The sequence below is a fragment of the Coenobita brevimanus genome, chromosome 31 (assembly GCF_032717465.1).
Source record: "Coenobita brevimanus isolate Jiangsu-jjx chromosome 31, ASM3271746v2, whole genome shotgun sequence".
Taxonomy (NCBI): Eukaryota; Metazoa; Arthropoda; class Malacostraca; order Decapoda; family Coenobitidae; genus Coenobita; species Coenobita brevimanus.
In genome coordinates, this window is record NC_136984.1 from 7,694,923 (window position 1) to 7,717,078 (window position 22,156).

Consider the following 22,156-nt stretch of genomic DNA (forward strand, 5'->3'; position numbering starts at 1 on the left):
AACAGGGAAGTGAGCCTGGAAGTGAAAAAGTTATTACATGACAGTATTGTGGTACCAACTCTTACCTGTGGAAGTGAAGCTTGGACGTTGTTGGAGGGACACAAGTCAAGAGTGAGAGAAGTGGCAATGAATTATATGAGAGGATCATGTGGAGTCTCATGGAGAAACAGACTGACAAATGAGGAAGTGAAGGAGCGTTGTGGTGTGGATGTGGATGTGATAGGAAGTGTTAGGAGAAATACACTGAAATGGTTTGGCCATGTGGAGAGGATGGAGAGTGAGAGACTGACGAGGAGTGTATGTGAGTGAGGTGGAGAGTGAGAGAGGGAAGGGAAGGCCAAGGATGAGATGGAAGAATGGATTGGAGAGGTATATGAGAGATGGGGGTGTGAACTGGAAGCAGGGCAGTGGAATGGCGAGGGACAGGGCGACGTGGAGTCGATTTGTTTGTGGCCACCCTGTAAGGGATTAAGGCGTCTGGCAATAGATAGATAGATAGGATATGGAAAGGAATCCCATGATAAAATTATTTTCCAAACATTTGTAAGGAAATAATCTCAAGTTATTCATGCGTGACATATGACATTTCGGCCATCCCATTTTTTTAACAATTTCCAATTGCTCTTTCATACACACAAAAAAAAAAAGCATGAATGAGGCGCTTCATGGCCAGAGAAATTTTGTCTGGTCCTGGACCAGGTCTGTATAATTTTCTGGTGGCAGTTTGACCAATGTTTTTGAGTTTTTACACAAATAGTCAGTTCAGCAATATTCTTATAGGTGGAGACCAGTAACAATGACAGTTTCAGTCTTCATATTATTATTATTATTATTATGATTATGATTATTATTATTATTATTATTATTATTATTATTATAACCTCCTCAGGGAGGTATATGTTTTACCCTTCTTTGGTTTGTTGGTTTGTCTGTCTGTCTGTCTGTCTGTCTTGTAGCAGGATTACTCACAAAATTTATGAACGGATTTTGATGAAATTTTGTGGAAGGGCGGGCCATGGGCCAAGGCAAAAATTGCTAAATTCTGGCGTGGATCCGTGCCCGGATCCGGAGTATCCAGCACAATATCTCCAAAAGTTCTCAATGAATTTCAATGAAATTTTCTGGACAGGTGCGCCATTGACCAAGAAAGAATGGATCAAGTTTTGGGGGCTGATCCGGATCCAGATGCGGATCCTATTTCCAAGGATCAGTATCCAGGATTACTCAAAAAATTATGAACGGATATAGATGAAATTTTGTGGAAAGGTGAGCCATGGACCAAGAAAGAATTGATTATATTTTGGGGCGGATCCAGATCAGGATCAGGATCCTATATCCATGGATCCGGATCCTTTTTAATGTCAATGGCATTGACGGAGGTATGCGCTCTCTGAGAGCTTCTAGTTGTTACTATTATTGTCATTATTATTCCGTCACTTTCGTCTCTGATTTCCATCATACCCTTCGAGGACGTACAGCACTATAACCCAAGTACACTGACCCACTTTCAGTGACTCTGACCTACTTTTCAAGGTCACAGGTCCAAAAGTGTCCAAAGATTATCAATTTCGAACCTAATTTTACTCGAAAACTATTATCGATAGATGAACATGGAAGGAAATCCTGTGATAAAATTATTTTCCAAAAATTTGAGTGGACAAATTGAAGGTTATTCATGCAAGACGTTAGTATATTTTGGACATACCACTTTTCAGCACTTTCCAATTGTTCTTTTATACATAAAACCCTAAAGTATAAATGGGACACTTCTTCCCCTAGAAGTTTTGTCTGGTCCTGAACCAGGTCTCTATGCTTTTTTGTGGCAGTTTTACCAACGGTTTTTTAGTTATTACAAAAGTCGTAAGATCAGTATTATTCTCATTTGTGAAGATCAGTAACTGTCCCTTACTGTTACAGTCTCTTAGTTCATCTCTATCTATTACCACAGGTGGAGATCTTTGTATCCATCACTATTTTTATTACTTTTATTAGGTCACTTCTTATCTCCAATTTTCCTCACACTTACTGTATTGAGGATGTACAGCTCCATGATACCATTACACTGACCCTGTTTCTGTGATCCTGACCTACTTTTTAAGGTCTCAGGATCAAAACTTTCCAAAAAGTACAAATTTTCAATCTCAGTCCAGGTGCTTGAGGGTGCGAAAGTGGATGTATGTGGAAGAACTGAAACAAAATGAAGAGGAGAAAGTGTGAGAGAATGGGAGTATCGATGGGGTATATGTGCAGGAGTAGGTGAGAATGAGAGGGCAAAGGAAGGAGTATGTATAGTTGTGAGTAAAAGATGGAAGAAGAGCATAAGACAGTATGGATCAGTTGGGTCAAGGATTGTGTGGGTAAAGTTGAAAGTTGGAATACAAATGTGGGCGATTGTGTGTGTGTATGCGCCAACGCAAGATCGTGCTAGAAGAGTGAGAGAAGAGTTCTGGACAAATGTAGAAGTGTGCATGGAAAAGTTTGGAAGGAATGAGAGAGTGTTTTTGATTGGTGATATGAATGGTAAAGTTGGGAATGTGAAGGTGGATGGAATAGTTGGTGAGTGGGGTGTGCCTGCTGAGATAGATGAGAATTGGAGTGCGTTAGTGGACATTTGTGCTGGGAGGGGGTTGGTGATAGCCAATACCCTCTTCAGGCGTAAAATGATCCACAGGTATACATGGCGAGTGATGAGAAGGGTGGGTGGTGAACTGAATAAAAGGAAGGCAATGATTGATTATGTGTGTGTGGATGAAAGGATGCGAAGATGTGTAATGGATGCAAGGGTTTACAGAGGTTGGGGGAGTGGACTTTCTGACCACTACTTGGTGGTGGCCAGAATTAGAATTCAAGTAAGATGGAGGAATAGAAGAAGGGAAAGACAAGAGGAAGGAGTCGTTGCAAGGAGAGTGGAAAGGTTACAAGAGGATGAGAAAAAGCCAGAGTATAAGAGAGAAGTGGAGGAACGATTGGGCAAATATGAATTGGAGCAGATGGGAGATGTGGAAGGTGTGTGTAGGATATTTACAGAAAGAAATATGTGCAGCATGTGATGTGGTGTGTGGAAGGAAGAGAAGACGGAGGGGGGTGCAAGGAACAGTGTGGTGGACTGAAGAGGTGAAACAAGCTGTGGCACAAAAGAAGAAAGCATACAATGAATGAATGAGAAATAGGGGCGTGGAAGAAGTTGAGAGGCGGAAGAGAGAGTTATATGTAGAAAGAAAGAAAGAGAGGTGAAAAGATTAGTAAGGGAGAGTAAGAAGAGAGTGGATGAGGAATTTGGAAGGAATTTGAGTGTAAAGTGGAGAGACTGTAAGAAAATGTTCTGGAAAGAGGTGAAAAGAGTAAGACAGGATGGAAGTGAAGTTAGCAGGGGAGTGAAAGATAAAAATGGTAGATTACTAGTGGAGAAGGGAGAAAAAGTGAGCAGATGGAGAGAACACTTTAAGGAATTGTTGAACATAGAGGATGGAAGTAAAGCGAGTATAAGTGGCTGGGGAATGGCTGGGAGAAGGAGTGATGTTAGAAGACAGGAAGAAATCAGTAGGATAGAAGTTGTGGAAGCAATGAAGAAAGTTAAATTGGGGAAAACCCAAGGAATTGATGGAGTGTGTGGTGAAATGCTGAAGCATGGGGGAGAGATAGTAGTAGAATGGATGTGGAAGATGTGCAGATTGGCGTGGGAGGAAGGTAGAGTCCCGGAGGATTGGAAGTCAGGTATAATTATTCCCTTGTACAAAGGAAAAGGGGAAAAAGAAGTGTGTGGTAATCATCGGGGCATTTGTCTTCTTAGTATAATAGGAAAAGTGTATGGTAGGATACTTATTGACAGAGTTAGGGAAAGAACAGAGAAATTAGTTGGAGAAGAACAGGCAGGCTTTAGGAAGGGAAGATGTTGTGTAGATCAAATATTCATTCATAGATCTTTAGTGGAAAAGTTTCTAGAGAAGGGAAAGAAGTTGTATGCGGCTTTCATGGATTTGGAGAAAGCATATGACAGGGTGGATAGCCAAGGATTGTGGAAAGTGTTAAGAATATATGGAGTAGATGGGAAGTTGTTGAATGCTGTGAAGAGTATGTACGATGGTGCGAAGGCTGCAGTGCGTGTGGATGGTTAACTAAGTGAATTTTTCTCTTTGAAAGTTGGGTTGAAACAGGGATGTGTCATGTCTCCATGGTTGTTCAATCTGTACATGGATGGGGTAATAAAAGAGGTACAAGGTAGGGTAGTGGATGTTGGAGTGGCCCTGGTGAGAGAGGATAGTGTTTGGAAACTCCCTGTACTGTTGTTTGCAAATGATACTGTGTTGTTGAGTGAAGACGAAGGGGAGCTGCAAGGCTTGGTGGATGAGTTTGAGAGAGTGTGTAAGAAACGGAATCTAAAGGTGAATGTAGGGAAGAGTAAAGTGATGGTCTTTGAGAGAGGTGAAGTCAGTGAATGTACAGCGAGGTTGGATGGTGAGGAATTGGAAAATGTGAGTACGTTGAAGTACTTGGGTAGAGTGATGAGTAAGGATGGAGGTTTGGAGGGTGAAGTGCTTGAAAGGGTACAGCAGGGAAGAAAGGTTGCTGGTTCTTTGAAAGCAGTGATAAGAAACAGGGAAGTGAGCATGGAAGTGAAAAAGTTACTTCATGACAGTATTGTGATACCAACTCTAACGTACGGAAGTGAAGCTTGGACGTTGTTGGAAGGACACAAGTCAAGAGTGAGAGCAGTGGAAATGAATTATTTAAGAGGAGCGTGTGGAGTCACATGGAGAGACAGGCTGACGAATGAGGATATAAAGGACCGTTGTGGTGTGGATGTGGATGTGATAGGAAGCGTTATGAGGAACACACTGGTTTGGCCATGTGGAGAGGATGGAGAGTGAAAGACTGACGAAGAGAGTGTATGTGAGTGAGGTGGAGGGGGTAAGAGGGAGAGGGAGGCCGAGGATGAGATGGAGGGATGGGTTGGAGAGGTATATGAGAGAGGGGTGTGTGAGTTGGGAGCAGGGCAGTGAAATGGCTGGGGACAGGGCGACTTGGAGGCGATTTGTTTGTGGCCACTCGAAACGGAATTGAGGCGTCTGGCAATAGATAGATAGAATAGATAGTTTACTACATAACTACTACAGATACAGGAACACGGATGGACATCTCATAAAATTATTTTCTAAACATTTGTATGGGAAAAATAAAGGTCATTCATGCTTGACCTTTCCATATTAGGTACACCCGTTTTTTAAATTTTCAATTACTCTTCTGTACAGGAAATAAACAAAACATAAATGAGGTACTTCTTGGCCCTAAAAGTTTTGTCTGGTCCTGGACCATGTCTGTATTCTTTCTGGTGCAGTCTGAGCAAGGGTCTTGGAGTTATTAAAAAAAAAAAAAAATCATAGGCTGAGATCAGTAACTGTCTCTGACAGTTACAGTCTTCTAGTCATCATCATCAATATCATCATCATCATCATTATTATTATTATTATTATTATTATTATTATTATTATAAACTCCACATCACACTTCACCACCACCACCATCTAAACTCGACCTCATTTACCACCAAATCCCCCACATGACCCCCACCACACACAATCACCACCGCGCCATACGAATAAATCACCACCACATCTCAGCTCCTCACCAACCCGTTCACCTTGTCCCTCCACCCACCTTACACAACTATGACCTTTACGTTCACTACCACAATCTTCCCCTGCATCAAGATTACCATCACCATCTCCACCTTCATCACTTTCACCACCACCATCTCCCCTTCCATCGCTGTCACCACCACCAGCCCCCCCTCCATCACTGTCACCACCACCATCGCCCCCTCCATCACTGTCACCACCACCATCTCCCACTCCATCACTGTCACCACCACCATCTCCCCCTCCATCACTGTCACCACCACCATCTCCCCCTCCATCACTGTTACCACAACCTCCCCCACACGACCTTTCCTAAAAAGTCTAAGACCCACTACTAACTTCCATCACCACTAGGTTACACCACATCTGACTTCCACCATCACTAACTTCCACCATCACTAACTTTCACCACCACTAACTTTCACCACCACTAACTTTCACCACCACTAACTTCCACCACCACTAACTTCCACCACCACTAACTTCCACCGCCACTAACTTCCACCACCACCAACTTCCACCACCACTAACTTCCACCACCACTAACTTCCACCACCACTAACTACCACCGCCACTAGGTTACACCACATGTAACTAATACCACCATGTACTTCTACTACCTCTAACTTCCACCACCCTTACTCTCCATGACCACTAACTTCCACTACTCTCCACGACCACTAACTTCCACTGCTCTCCACCACCACTACCTTCCACTACTCTCCACCACCACTAATTTCCACCACCCTACACCATCCACGACCACAACCACCACCACCTTTCATCACCATCACTAACTTTCACCACCACCACTAACCATCACCACCACTATCGCCTCTGCCATTTCCACCACCACCATCCACCATCAGTCTCCACCATAATCTCTCTCCACAATCCTCCACAACCTCTCAGGCCTTCAAGGTCCAGCTAGATAATGTTCTGTAATGTTCCTTAACCAGAATACCAGGAACGGTGCCGCAACCTGACCGAATACGGCAATATGGGCCATACCGCGATGAGCCTCTTTCCTCAGTACAGATGTTTTGCCTTCAAACTGGAACGGGTAAGACCTCTTGGTTCTGTCTGTCTATGCTGGATTACCGCCTTTTATTCAACATTGTAACTCATAGAATTGTTGCCTTTTGTTTTTACTCCATGATTATTTTTTTGTACATTATGACTATTTTATTGGTTTTACCCATGACTATTTCATTTGTTATCCCTTCCTATACTATTTTTTTACCCCATGTAAAATGCCGGCTGTGGCAGCTCAAGTAGCCACCACACCCCCAGGAGGAGGACACGGAGGGCTAGACGGCGCATGGAACACGCCCGGGCAATACGAATACAAGTTCACTCGGGCCGTGTGCCCCTCTTCCCTGGAACTCACCTGCTGCCACCACCTTAGTCAAAGTACACTATCTCCCAGGTGAGCTGACCACCGACAGGACTGGGGTGGAACTGGCCTAACAGTGCCAAGTAGCACCCCAGCATTGGTCTGCAGCCACTTGGAGATAAAGAAGATGGCCTGTAGCTGCTCTGAATTAAGGGCCATGGGCAGTAGCCAGGCGCCAGTGATGGCCTGTAGCCGCACGCAAAATAGGCCATGACCTGTAGCCGGGCTGCCAATTAGGAGATGGCCTGTAGCCACTCGGTCAAGTGCCGCTAATACCCCCGGCAGAAACAAGCAACGGCCTGTAGCCACACTGGGGAGAGACTGGTACATCCCCTCTCCTTCTGCATTTGTCTCAGAGGGCATGACACCAGCGACGGCGTGTAGCCATGCCAGTAGGCAAGAGATGGCCTGTAGCTGCACCACACCTGCACATTGCCCTCCTTCCGGGACTTCGGCGACAGCCTGTAGCCACACCAACAGGCACGTGACGGCTGGTAGCCGTGCTTCGTCTGTGTTCCCGTCAGGGAGTCGGGCCCCGGCGATGGCCTGTAGCCGCACCAACAGCGAAGGGACGGCCTGTAGCCACCCTCTGTCTCTTGCTCAAGGTAACCCAGCAACGGCCTGTAGCCGTGCCGGGGAGAGATGCCAAAGTTCCTCGCCCCCTGTGACTCCATAGTGAGAAAGTGAGCTGCACTCAGTCCTGCCCTCTGGCAGGAGCGCAGATTACCCTCCTGTCCACCAAGACCGAGGCAACCTCCAGGAGGAGGACCATTGCCCTAAGGACTGGTAGAGAGGCCCCGTACTATCTCCGGGGTTGTTCTCCCTCTTTCCGGAGGAAGAGGGTGCCCACCTGACGGACTCCAGCAGGGAACGATGCCACAGCCCAGCCCTGATGGCAGCACCATCAGCAGGAGACCATTGCCAATGTGCCTCTGAGGATGTCCCCAGGACTCCCGGGTGGGCCCTTTCCCCTTCCCAACGAAGGCGACGCCCGTCCTCCACCCGGCGCCTGAGTGAGTGCCTCCAGTGCCAGTTTGGCCCTAGCCCTGAGGGCCAGACTCCAGTCCTCAGCCCCGATAGTGAGGGGCCCTTCGCCACACACAGCCAGAGCCCCAGCCGAGAGCAACGCCCCTGCGAGTGGTCCCGTGGCCATGGGATGAAGGGACTCCCAAAGGTCCTCCTCCTACCCTAGGCCAAGAGTTGTGAGCCCTAGACCTCTCCTTCCCTCTGTCTCACTCATGATACAATAGTGAACCTAAAGACATTGAAATACCAGTGAACAGTGAGGCCAGCAGACGAGGCACGTGAGTAAGTGTAACATAATATAAGAGTACAGTGAGGCCAGGAAAGAACACATACTAGTAAGTGTAAAGAACAGGCATCTCAGCGATACCAACCAGTTAATATACAGACAGTGCAACGTACACGAACACCGGGATGCCCAACCACCCCCTGTACCAGCACCTGTCACATAGTGTCAAAATCTACTCCCCCTCGTTGTGGAGAGTTAGTAACTCCCCCCCCCCCATGCACAGTCTAAAACTTAGTGCCAGAACAGTGTGAGCCTCACGGAATTGCCTCCTCACTACACATAGTGAAATCTTGCCCTCCTGAACCAGACTTAGACTCCTGCACATCTAGTATCCTGTGCGATACTCTACCCACTAGTACCAGCTTATGTATTGATTTTTGCTTAGTATATTGTGTAAGACTGTTTTCCTGTTCCACAGCATTGAATATGTCAATATATGTGTTAGGTTGTTGCCCTGTGTTTTTATGCATGGCCCTCTCTTGTTTGTCTAAGTTCTGGTCTAGAAAGGGAACCCAGCTGCCCTCTAGGCATTCTAGGGATGGGAAGACACCCCTTAAACACCTTGCATAACACTGGAGGACAGCAGTGGTTCTTGACCTGGGTATATGCAGAGAGGACCAACAGGGAAATTAGTAAGAATGGCAATGAAAGCACATGTACAATTGCCCAAATTCGACCCAGAACAGTATGACATCCACACATATCTAGCAATAATCAAGCCATTGCTGGATATCGAGTTTGAAGATGACAGGCAGAAAATAACTGTCACATTGCCACTACTTGGCAAAGCCGCGGCCAATACTGCACCAAAAGTCATCCCTGGACTTAAATGGGCAAATTTTACAAAATTGGTAATCCAAGCCATCACACCCTTATTGGGAAGCGTAGTAGCACTATCGCAGCTGGATAGCCTAGTGTACGATGGCAACCTGGACGACACTCTGATCCAGGCCGGGCGACTCATCACCGCTGCTTACCCATAGGCAGAAGTTGAAACCCGGGAACAACATACATTCAACACTCTTTTCAGAGTCCTCTCCAGCATGGTCAAAGGACATTTCACTATTCATGACCCAACAGGGAACCTCGACCGAGAAATTCAGCTGATATGACGACTCTTAACCTCCTGCTCCACCCCTCAACAAATCAACGTGGTTAGCAAATTCCCAATGAATAAATCCACACCACACAACAAACCTTGACTGCCGCTACTCCATACCAGCCCAGCACTTGCACCTAGTTTACCCAGGGCCCACCCCACAAGCAAGTGCCCCAGTCACAAGGAGAACCAGAACCTCATCTCAATTAACCCCTGGGGGTTCTCTATGTGCAGTCACCGATGCCTCCTCCACGACATCTGTGAACAGCTCAAAGTGGCCAGGTGCAAACTAACCACCCCTGGCCAACGCAAAGTGTCCTCTTTAGAAAACAAGGGCCCCGAGGACTAACCCACACCCACGGGAGAAACCGACCCCAGGGAAATGGAGCCGGAGGAAGAAGAAATCCAACATAAGCTGGATTTTTAGGACTGCCCCCGCACCTTCCGACAGTGGCGGGGGCCACCTCTCTCAGATACCGCCCCCCAGCCTATGATAAGATGAGGCTGAACGGGGTAAAAGCAAGGCTTCTGGTTGACATGGGAGTGGCCAGATCATGTCTATACAGCCATTTTATACTCCTGTCATAAATCGGCTTTTGGCCCGCTTTTCCCTATGTCAACACAAGAGAGTTATATGTGGAAAGGAAGAGAGAAGTGAAAAGATTAGTAAGAGAGAGTAAGAAGAGAGTGGATGAGGAATTTGGAAGGAATTTGAGTGTAAAGTGGAGGGACTGTAAGAAAATGTTCTGGAGAGAAGTGAAAAGAGTAAGACAGGGTGGAAGTGAAGTTAGCAGGGGAGTGAAAGATAAAAATGGTAGATTACTAGTGGAGAAGGGAGAAAAAGTGAGCAGATGGAGAGAACACTTTAAGGAATTGTTGAACGTAGAGGATGGAAGTAATGCAAGTATAAGTGGCTGGGGAATGGCTGGGAGAAGGAGGGAGGTGAGAAGACAGGAAGAAATCAGTAGGATAGAAGTTGTGGAAGCAATGAAGAAAGTTAAATCGGGGAAAGCCCCAGGAATTGATGGAGTGTGTGGTGAAATGCTGAAGCATGGGGGAGAGATAGTAGTAGAATGGATGTGGAAGATGTGCAGATTGGCCTGGGAGGAAGGTAGAGTCCCGGAGGATTGGAAGTCAGGTATAATTATTCCCTTGTACAAAGGAAAAGGGGAAAAAGAAGTGTGTGGTAATCATAGGGGCATTTGTCTTCTTAGTATAATAGGAAAAGTGTATGGTAGGATACTTATAGACAGAGTTAGAGAAAGAACAGAGAAATTAGTTGGAGAAGAACAGGGAGGCTTTAGGAAGGGAAGAGGTTGTGTAGATCAGATATTCATTCTTAGATCTTTAGTGGAAAAGTTTCTAGAGAAGGGAAAGAAGTTGTATGCGGCTTTCATGGATTTGGAGAAAGCATATGACAGGGTGGATAGACAAGGATTGTGGAAAGTGTTAAGAATATATGGAGTAGATGGGAAGTTGTTGAATGCTGTGAAGAGTATGTACGATGGTGCGAAGGCTGCAGTGCGTGTGGATGGTGAACTAAGTGAATTTTTCTCTTTGAAAGTTGGTTTGAAACAAGGATGTGTCATGTCTCCATGGTTGTTCAATCTGTACATGGATGGGGTAATAAAAGAGGTACAAGGTAGGGTAGTGGATGTTGGAGTGGCCATGGTGAGAGAGGATAGAGTTTGGAAACTCCCTGTACTGTTGTTTGCAGATGATACTGTGTTGTTGAGTGAAGACGAAGGGGAGCTGCAAGGCTTGGTGGATGAGTTTGAGAGAGTGTGTAAGAAACGGAACCTAAAGGTGAATGTAGGGAAGAGTAAAGTGATGGTCTTTGAGAGAGGTGAAGTTAGTGAATGTACAGCAAGGTTAGATGGTGAGGAATTGGAAAATGTGAGTACGTTTTAAGTATTTGGGTAGTGTGATGAGTAAGGATGGAGGTTTGGAGTGTGAAGTGCTTGAAAGGGTACAGCAGGGAAGAAAGGTTGCTAGTTCCTTGAAAGCAGTGATAAGAAACAGGGAAGTGAGCATGGAAGTGAAAAAGTTACTACATGACAGTATTGTGATACCAACTCTAACGTACGGAAGTGAAGCTTGGACATTGTTGGAAGGACACAAGTCAAGAGTGAGAGCAGTGGAAATGAGTTATTTAAGAGGAGCCTGTGGAGTCACGTGGAGAGACAGGCTGACGAATGAGGATATAAAGGAGCGTTGTGGTGTGGATGTGGATGTGATAGGAAGCGTTATGAGGAACACACTGAGGTGGTTTGGCCATGTGGAGAGGATGGAGGGCGAAAGACTGACGAAGAGAGTGTATGTGAGTGAGGTGGAGGGGGGAAGAGGGAGGGGGAGGCCGAGGATGAGATGGAGGGATGGGGTGGTGAGGTATATGAGAGAGGGGGGTGTGAGTTGGGAGCAGGGCAGTGAAATGGCGGGGGACAGGGCGACTTGGAGGCGATTTGTTTGTGGCCACCCCAAACGGGATTGAGGCGTCTGGCAATAGATAGATAGATGGATAGAACACATCTCATAGACGCAGGGGATGGCCCTTACCCATCCGTGGGGAAACCCGGGCCCTACTCACCGACACCCACCAGCAAGCATCAATACAACACAAGTTCATAGTTTTCTACTCCTCCTGTCGTAACTATGATGGATACCTGGGACTGGACCTGCTGCAAAAGTTAAACGCTACCATTGACTCCCACAAGTAGCAGCTCCAGTTTCGGAGACCCCCGACCCCCCCCCTCCCAGACCCCCCCAGGGCAGTGTGGACTTGCACGGCCACCCTTCCTTTCCCCCACCGTCTTGCCCTAGCACTGCCCCCGCACCCTCCCCCTTCCCCATCTCCCTACTCATCCAGCCCTCCTCCCCCCACCTTCCCTGCCACCACTGCAACGATCCCCCCTCAACATGAAGCATGACTCCCTCTGAACAGGCCCACAGGAACATCCGTCCTATTCTCCCCTGACCTGCCACCTGGAACACTCTTGGCCTGCCTCTTGCCCCCCACTTTCCTACCCCCACACATCATGGTAGTTCGGATTGCAAACATCACCACGACCCCCCTCTCACTACCTAAGGGACTCATAGTGGGAGAAATGGAAGAGGCTGAGCCATGCACCACCGCCCCCTCTCCCTCCTCTGCCCCCTTGCCCCTCACCCCCAATCACCTGTTCCCTCACCAATCAGACACCCTGCACCATCTCCTCCTGGACTTCTTCGCATCAGGTCCCTTAGACATCGACCGTACCACCTGACACACGAAATACACACTGCAGGACCACCAATCCGCCAGCCCTCCCGGCAGAAGAACCCAAAACAACGAGCTGAGGAAGACCGGCAGGTCCAGGAAATGGTCAATGCTGGCGTTGTTATTCCTTCCACCAGCCCCTGGTCCTCCCCCGTCGTCCTCATCAAGAAGAAAGACGACACCATGTGCTTCTGCATGGACTACTGCCACCTCAACGACGTGACTATCAAGGATGCCACTCCTCTCCCCAGGATCGATGACTCACTCGACTCTCTATACAGTGCCTCCTGGTTCTCCACCCTTGATCTCCAGTTGGACAGTGGCAGGTCCCTGTACACCCCGAGGACAGAGGAAAAACTGCCTTCTCCACCAGTAATGGGAAGCATTACGAATTCAACGTCCTGCCCTTCGGATTCTGCAACACCCCTGCTACCTTCTCCCGACTAATGGAGTCCATCCTGAGCGGCCTCACCTGGGAAATATGTCTGGCATATCTGGACAATGTGACTGTCTTTAGCAAAACATGGGCCAATCACTTTCAGCGCCTCAGGAAGGTCTTTCACCAAATCTGCCAGGCCAGTCCCAAGCTCCAGCCTCCTAAGTGCATCTTGGCCACTAAAACTGTTTCTTTCCTGGGGTACATCATCTCCCACGATGGAATATCCCCTGACCCAGACAAACTCCGTGCCATCGTGGGTATTCCCCTACCACAAGACATCCACGAGGTCCGAGCCTTCCTGGGCCTCACCTCATACTACCGACGCTTTGTCAAAGGGTTTGCCAACATTGCCAAGCCCCTTCACGACCTGACCCTGAAGGGTGAGCCCTTTACCTGGATCGAGGAATGACGAACTGCTTTTCAAGAACTTAAGAACAAACTCATAACAGCTCTGATTGTCGCCTTCCCCGACTACTCCCTACCCTTCCATTTATGTACCGACGTTTCCCTAGTGGCAATCGGCGCTGTCCTCGCCCAAGTCCAGGAGGGACGAGAACATATCATCGCATGCACCAGCTGCACCCTCAACCAGACCAAGCAGAACTATGCTGCAACCAAGCAGGAATGCTTGGGTATTATCTGGGACCTCGAACACTTCCAGGCCTATCTATTGGGGACAAACGTGACGATCATCACGGATCATCAGTGACTCCAATGGCTCTGGCAAGCAGACACCCACAATGCACAGCTAATCAGGTGGTGAGAAACCCTGAGGAATTTAACTATGAAATTTCCTCCCGCTCTGGCAAGCTCCACACCAACGCTGATGCCCTATCCCGGCTCCCCATCCACGCCATCCAACATGAGACGGAGCTCCTACAGCAGAGGCAGGACAAAAACAGACCCCCCTGGATCCCCTTCCACCTATTCAACAAACTCTACCACCAGGGTGATCATCTCTTCACCCCATCCAGGCACATCGCCCTCGTTCCTGACACCACCCTCAATGCCATGAAACACCTGCAATCTGATAACGACATTCGCTTGAGCATGAAGAAACTCCTCCAGGTATATAATGACACATATTGGACCCCCAACCCCACTAACCTTGCCAAGATCATCCAGTCAGCCAAGCTTGTGCACTAGGCAAGGACACAACCTGCACAGCCAGCCCTCTGGGATGCCTCACTGCCCATAAACCTTGGCAACTGCTCTCGGTAGATGTTGTAGGACCCCTGCCACCCAGATCCGTCTACCGCTATATCATCACCTTTGTAGACACATATTTGAAATTTATCATCGCCTGCCCAGCCAAAGAGCATCATGTCATAGCCGTAGCCGATACCCTAATGCGACATGTCTTCCCCTATTTTGGAATTCCCCAAGCCCTACATTCCGACAATGCTCCAGAATTTACCGGCAACATCTGGCGGGAAATAGCAAATTTATTTGGATATCACGTCTCCCACTCCTCCCCCTACTGGCCTCAGGGAAACACTGTTTGTGAACGCAACCACCGATCCATCATAAACCAAATCCGTACATGGATCGAGGAAACTAAAAATGAAGACTGGCCAGCACACATCAAAACTGTTCAGTGGGGGATAAACTCCTGACCATGGGAGGACGGTATATCACCCCATGAGCATGTGTTCAGGGTAGCGCCCCTCCCCCTACCCCTACAACAACAACAACAGCCGCCCCCCACACCACCCACATCTGACCCTCTCCATCACCTCAAGAGGCGACTTGACCACCTACAGAACAGCCTGGACCTCCAGCCAGGCACTGCCCCCAACCCTTACAGGCCGGGCGATACAGTAATAATAGCCAAACTACCTTTGCCACACAAACTCTCCCCCTGCTTCATGGGCTCATACACCGGCACCCACGTCCCTAACCCGTATCAAGTAACCGTAGATTATAACAACACTCCCCGCACCCTCAGAAATCGCCTCATGTGCCCCTTCCATGCCACCGCCTCCCTAACCTCTGCCCCACACCTCCCCTGCCCTTCCCCACCTCCCGCCACCCTCCCCGCTCCTCCCCCCAACTCCTACAACTGCTACATCTCGCACACACCCTCTCTCCCCACTTCCCCCACCTCCTCACCCCCGACCCAGCTATCTGTCACGTTGCATAGCACCTCACAGCTAGATTCACCGGTGCTGCAAATTCCCGACCCGCCCCCTACCCCATCACCACCACCACCCTCACCTCCCACACCCAATGCCACATCACCTGCCACCCAGTCACCACCTCCTGGAACCCAAATGCCCACACATGCCCGTAAACTGACCCCTCCTACCCCCAGCACTACCTCACCCTCCCTCACCAACACAACCCGCAGGACACCACCCCGAACACCTCCACCCCAACCAGCTCTCCCCAACATTACACCACACGCCCCCAGTGGACCCGGGTGTCACACGCTCACCTCACCACCCATGCCCACCCTCAAACCTACCATCACCTGCTCCGGCCACCTCTCATGCCCTCCAGCAAGATACACTACCACTCCCACACCACCCGACTCACCACCTCAAGGCCGAACCCCCTCCTCCACTCACATCCCCAACATGACAGCTATCACACTCATGCTACCTCAAACCCAAATCACACCATCCCCTGCCCCGAGGGAACACAACAGCACATTACCCTGGCATAAAACCACCACCACCGTCTCAGTGTCCAGCATTCAGCTTGACCCCTCGCAGATTGCAACACCTCCCACCATGAGACTACAATGCACCACCTGGGCACCGACTCTTGGCAGGAAGCACCATGTCCAGGGCCCTCATCATCTCCTCCTACTCCTTCTCACAGCCACCGAGCCCTCCACACTTTTCCTTACTTTCGACCCTCACCTCGATGGAAATCAGGCTACCTGAAACTGGACTGCCCTCCTGCAACATTTAACGCCAGCAGTCGCCTTCAGTACCACTGAGACATACTACCTACAGTCATTGTGTCGTGACTTTTTTCCCAACGACGGTGGTAAAATGCCACTTGTGGCAGCTCAGGTCGTCACCACACCCCCAGGAGGACACGGGGGGCTATACAGCACGCAGAACACACCTGGGTAATACGGACATAAGTTCACTCAGGCCGCACGCCCCTATTCCCCGGAACTCACCCGCCGCTACCACCTTAGGCAAAGTACACTAACTCCCAGGCGAGCTGACCACCGACAGCATTGGGGTGGAACTGGCGTAACTGTTCCAAGCAGCACCTCAGTGACGGCCTGTAGCCACGCAATACCTGAGGCGGCCTGTAGCCACTTGGAGATAAAGGAGACAGCCTGTAGCCGCTCTGAATTAAGTGCCACAGGCTTTAGCTGGGCACCAATGATGGTCTGTGGCCGCACAAAAAAAAAGGCCACATCCTGTAGCCAGGCCGCCAATTAGGAGACAGCCTGTAGCCGCTCCGTCAAGTGCTGCTAACACCCCCTGCAGAAACCAGCGATGGCCTGTAGCTGTGCTGGGGAGAGACCGGTACATCCCCACTCCTTCTGTAGTTGCCTCGGAGGGCATGACACAGGCAACGGCCTGTAGCCGTGCCAGTAGGCAGGAGACGGCCTGTAGCTGCTCCTCGCCTGAACATTGTCCTCCTTGCGGGACTTTGGTGATGGCCTGTAGCCGCGCTGACAAGCAAGTGATGGCTTGTAACCACGCTTTGTCTATTTTCCCATCAGGGAGGCAGGCCCTGCCAACAGCCTGTAGCTGCACCAACAGCAAAGGGATGGCCTGTAGCCGCCCTCCGTCTGTTGCCCAAGGGAACCCAGCGATGCCCTGTAGCCCGTACCGGGGAGAGATGCTAAAGTCCCTCGACCCCTGTGATTCCACAGTGAAAAGGTGAGCTGCGCTCAGTCCCGCCCTCTGGCAGGAGTGCAGATTACCCTCCTGTCCACCAAGATCGAGGCAACCTCCAGGAGGAGGACCACTGCCCTGAGGACTGTTGGAGAGGCCCTGTACTGTCTCTGGGGTTGCTCTCCCTCCGTCTGGAGGAAGAGGATGCCCACCTGACGGACTCCGGCAGAGAACGACGCCACAGCCCAGCCCTGATGGCAGTGCCACCAGCAGGAGACTGCAGCTGACGCGCCTCCAAGGATGTCCCAGGATCCCCAGGCGGGCCCTCTCCCCTCCTCAATGAAGGCGACGCCCATCCTCCACATGGTGCCTAAGTGAGTGCCTCCAGCGCCTGTTTGGCCCCAGCCCTGAGGGCCAGACTCCAGTCCCCAGCCCCAATAGTGAGGGGTCCTTTGCCGCACACAGCCCAAGCCCCAGCCAAAAGTTGACGCCCCTGAGAGTGGTCCCGTGGCCGCGGAATGAAGGGACTCGCAAAGGGCCTCCGCGTACCTCAGGCCAAGAGTTGTAAGCCCTGGACCTCCCTTCCCTCTGTCCCACTCATGATACAATGGTGAACCTAAAGACAGTGAAATATCAATTAGCAGTGAGGCCGGCACTCGAGGCACGAGAGTGAGTGTGACGTAATGTAAACATACAGTGAGGCCAGGAAAGAATCCATACCAGTGAGTGTAAAGAACAGGTGTTTCAGTGATACCAACCAGTGAATATACATATAGTGCAATGTACACATACACTGAGATGACACATCACCCCTGTACCAGCACCTGTCACACAATGTCAAAATCTACTCCCCCTCCTTGTGCAGAGTCAGTAACTCCCCCCCCCCATGCCCAGTCGAAAACTTAATGCCAGAACAGTGTGAGCCTCAAGGAATTGCCTCCTCACTACGCACAGTGAAATAGTGCCTTGCCCTCCTGAACCAGACTTAGACTCCTGCACATCTAGTATCCTGTGCTATACTCTACCCACTAGTACCAGCTTATGTATTGATTTTTGCCTAGTATATTGTGTAAGACTGTCTACCTGTTCAACAGCACTGAATTTGTCAATATATGTGTAAGGTTGTTGCCCTGTGTTTTTATGCCCTGGCTCTCTCTTGTTTGTCTAAGCTCCGGTCTAGAAAGGGAACCCTGCTGCATTCTAGGGACAGGAAGCCGCCCCTTAAACACCCATCATAACACTATGACTATTTGTTTCCTTCATGACTGTTATTGTACCCAGACTATTTTTTTATCACATGACTTTTATTTTCTTACCCCATGGCTATTTTTTACCCTGTGACCATTTCATTTTTTATCCCAAGACTTTCTTTTTTTTTTTAATCAATTTAGGAAAGTTGAATCACCATCAAAGTGGACGGAGTGGTTGAAATTAGCTCTATCTGTATATTTTTTATATTCTTTTATGGGCTACAGTAATCCATTCTTTAACCTCATCTCATTAATTTTCTTTCCTTAACAGAATAAAATTTTCTTTACATATAAGAAAATAAAAAATATTGTACTGGAGAAAATGTCATCACATTCCCCATAGAGTATTTATCCCTGCAGTAAAAAGAAATAAAACATTATTTCTTGCTATCAGATGATTATATTTTATCGTTATACTCTTTTTCCATTAACATGGCCTAAAATTACCATCTCTTCAGCCTGAGTATTGACTTATAACAATCGATTGTCACCAGAATCTGGTGCAAACCATGAATGTGCTATGGAAAGAATGCCTAGCTATAGCATTGTCTCCTCTGCCATTGAGCTATGTGAAATAAGCTGCAATAGGGCCAATATATGACCCAAATTAAGGTGAAGGAACTATATTGGTGATGGAGTTAATGATGGCTATAGATATCTAACCCTCCTTAGTTAAGAAATCCTCCCAATCTGCAAAAGATCGTTTGAATAAAAGAAAAACGAAATTTACTGAGACATTTATAAAGCAGCAATGTTAATTGTGATGTCTTAAGAACCAGATACTTAACCCCTCTGTGGCCGCCAGGGTCAAATGCACTTGGCCGTAGCATGGCCGCAAGAGTCATTCGAGCGCGGCTTGCAGAACACGGGAAAAAAAATTGGGGAAGTGAACGAACATTCTGAACGTCTTGAGACTGACCTAGACTGCCCTCCCACACACCACATCCATCAGTTTAGCACGTGCCGCCGTGATGAGTGGACGTCAAGGTATCACACCTGGCCCTACCTCCACCCGCTCCCACTGCCGCACTCTGTGCAAGCGTAAGGGACTAACCAGCCCTGAAAACAGGTCTGAACTGTTCCCCAAGGGTGGGGAGAGTAATACTGACCAGATTGGGTCAGAAGATGGCCACAGTAGCTGGGAGGAAATAAGCAGCGATGATTGCGGCGACGAGTGGTAGAAACACCACCTAACGAGGAGGATGACGACATCATTCCTCTGAAGGTGGCGTTGCTGGTCCACCACGTCGTGGGAGAGCTGCACTTCCACCAAAATGGCAGAATATGGTTTCAAAAGATCTCTTTCCTGGAGGAAAGGAAGCTGAGGAGAGGCATGGCACAGAGGATGATGAAGCGAGAGTCCAGATGCACTCAGCCCGCACAGCCTTGCCAGCACCACCACTTTCTGCCACTTCACGTCCCATCTCACTGCCTCCCTCGACCTCACGTGCCATCTCACCACTTCCTTCAACCTCACGTGTCATCTCACCACTTCTCTCGACCTCATGTGCCCCCTCACCACCACATCATGCACTGGGGACATCATCTTCAAAGCCTGGAGTGAAGTTAGTGCCTCAGTGTGCTTGTAAGGTGCAGAGGACTGCATCGCTACATGGGAATCAGACCAGGCAGCTGCCAGGAGTGCAGGTGTCCCCTTCCCGAGCAGCCTACTGCATCGCTACATGGGAATCAGACCAGGCAGCTGCCAGGAGTGCAGGTGTCCCCTTCCCGAGCAGCCTATGGACGGAAGGCAACGCAAGAGTTCAGACCAAGGACTTTTGCCTTTGACAACACGAACTCTCGTGTTAGGGACACGACAGGACTGACAGCAACGAGCTCTATCATGCGCTTTTTCTTCCTCTTCTTTGACGATCAACTCATGACAACAATTGCCACAGAGAATAACAGTTTTTTTCATCAGATGATGGCAGACATGGCACAGGAAGAGACGTATAGGGCACAACATTAGACTGACAGGACAGTGCTAACCTTGCATGTGCTCATGGCACTGACAATGTTGATGCCCTTGGTAAAGAAACATGTGCTTGTTGACTGCTGGACCAGCGATGTCTTGACACAGATCAATGCATTCAGCAAGTACATGGCACGAAACATGTACCAGAACATCCTACGTGTCCTTTATTTCTCCAACAACACAACCTCGGACTAAACAGACAGTTTGCGAAATATCAGAATTGTTTTGGAAAACCTCAAAGGCAAATTCAAATGATATTTTGGGGCTTTTCAAAAGGTTGTGACTGACAAGTCACTGATGTTCTCGGGCCGCATATCTGTCAGGTAGTACATTCCATCTAAACGTCTTCATTTTGGCATCAAGATATTTGTGCTCTGTGATTGTTATACGGGTGTTGTCCTAGTTATGATAATATACACCAGGACAATGATCAATATTCCCCATCATGATCATCTTGGCATTTCTGGTTCAGTTGTAAAGCAAATGATGGACGACTGTGTGGGTAATGGACACACACTTTTCATAAATAATTGGAACACCTCTCCTGAATTAGCGATGCACCTGCTGTCACGAGGCATTGGTATTGGAACTCCATATTATAGTTACAAATCATAATAGATAGATAGATAAATAGATAGATAGACAGCTCTATGCGAGCCTGGGAATGGGAAATGAGCTTGCATATTACACTGAGGAAAGCTGACGACAGAGTGGCCAGTAAGGAGATGATGCAGTTAGTTGTCAGCAATCCACCGGTGAACAAAGCCTTAGTGACCATACACACACATACACACATACTCACACACAGGCTTCTAGAACTTTCCACCCACAAGGAACACACGTGATACGTCTCCTGTTTCACCAGAATTTAGGAAAGAGAGGGCAGAAAGAAGCTAGCCTTACAACAGACAGGTCACAGGGAGAAGGGCTTAGCAACTTCAGAGAGAGAGATAGAGAAAGCGAGACAGAGAGATGGCTAGCGGGACTCTACTTATTACTCCGCTCTGTGTGAGAGACTTGTTAATATTTCCAAGACAAATAAAAATAGTCCCATACTATTCTTTACCTCTCCTGTCACTACATGACAAATGGGAAAGAAGATTATCTACTTACAAGCTACTCAAATATAACAACCGCTCGCCCACAAGTCTAATATATATAAAACTCCACTACAAGTAACTACAAAGTCTTTTTATGAAATTTGGTAGCAGTGAACGTATACGAACCTCGTCTACGAATCAACATTGAATTCCTACAAAATATCAAGATTGAAAACAAGAATACCTCTCACAACCAACAACTTACAACCAGCTCCTGACAGTTCTCTCCAACCAGCCCCCTCCGTCTCCCCGATCATCATGCTGATGCAGAGGTGAAGTGATCACACGACGCCTTGCAAGTAGTTTAACAAAATATTGATACGATCTTGCAATTTCTACGATGAACCAACGAACTACAACCATCTACAATCAACTACAAATAACAACTCTACGAGTCGTCTGTATAATCTTCTACACGCACCTACAAGTTGCGGCAGTCTTCATCCTACAACGAGTAAATCACAAGAAAAAAATACCAAGTCCATATTCACAACTCATCTTACTCACTCGTCTTCACTCAAGTTACTCATCGCTACTCATTCACTCACCACAGCTACCAGCGTGGGAAGTCGACATCATCATGCGTGCTTGCTGAAAAGACGCCACGTCAGTCAACACACCACCTGCACCATCCCTAACACCATTCCCACTACGGTAAAAATTAGTGAGTTACATAGTTACTTCATTTATACAATACACAGTGATAGACAATAAGCTTCTGCACAAACATATAAAACGTGCTGTATAGTTACAGCTTAAATACACATACTTACTTCAGTTATCTGTATAACTCAAACACTAAATAATCACCAACAATAAATATTCTACACTGTATATATTCATTCATTTATTATAACATTTATTTACTACCAACGAGTGTTACC

General features: G+C 48.1%; 1 protein-coding gene across 1 annotated transcript in view; it reads left to right on the top strand.

Annotated features, from left to right (window-relative positions):
* Nucleotides 1-22,156, top strand: part of LOC145395415 (uncharacterized) — a 171,069-nt gene that overhangs the window by 143,175 nt on the left and 5,738 nt on the right. Inside the window, exon 5 of the mRNA XM_080269019.1 lies at nucleotides 6,596-6,699. Coding sequence (XP_080125145.1) covers nucleotides 6,596-6,699 — 104 coding nt within the window. The remainder of the gene's footprint in view (nucleotides 1-6,595; nucleotides 6,700-22,156) is intronic.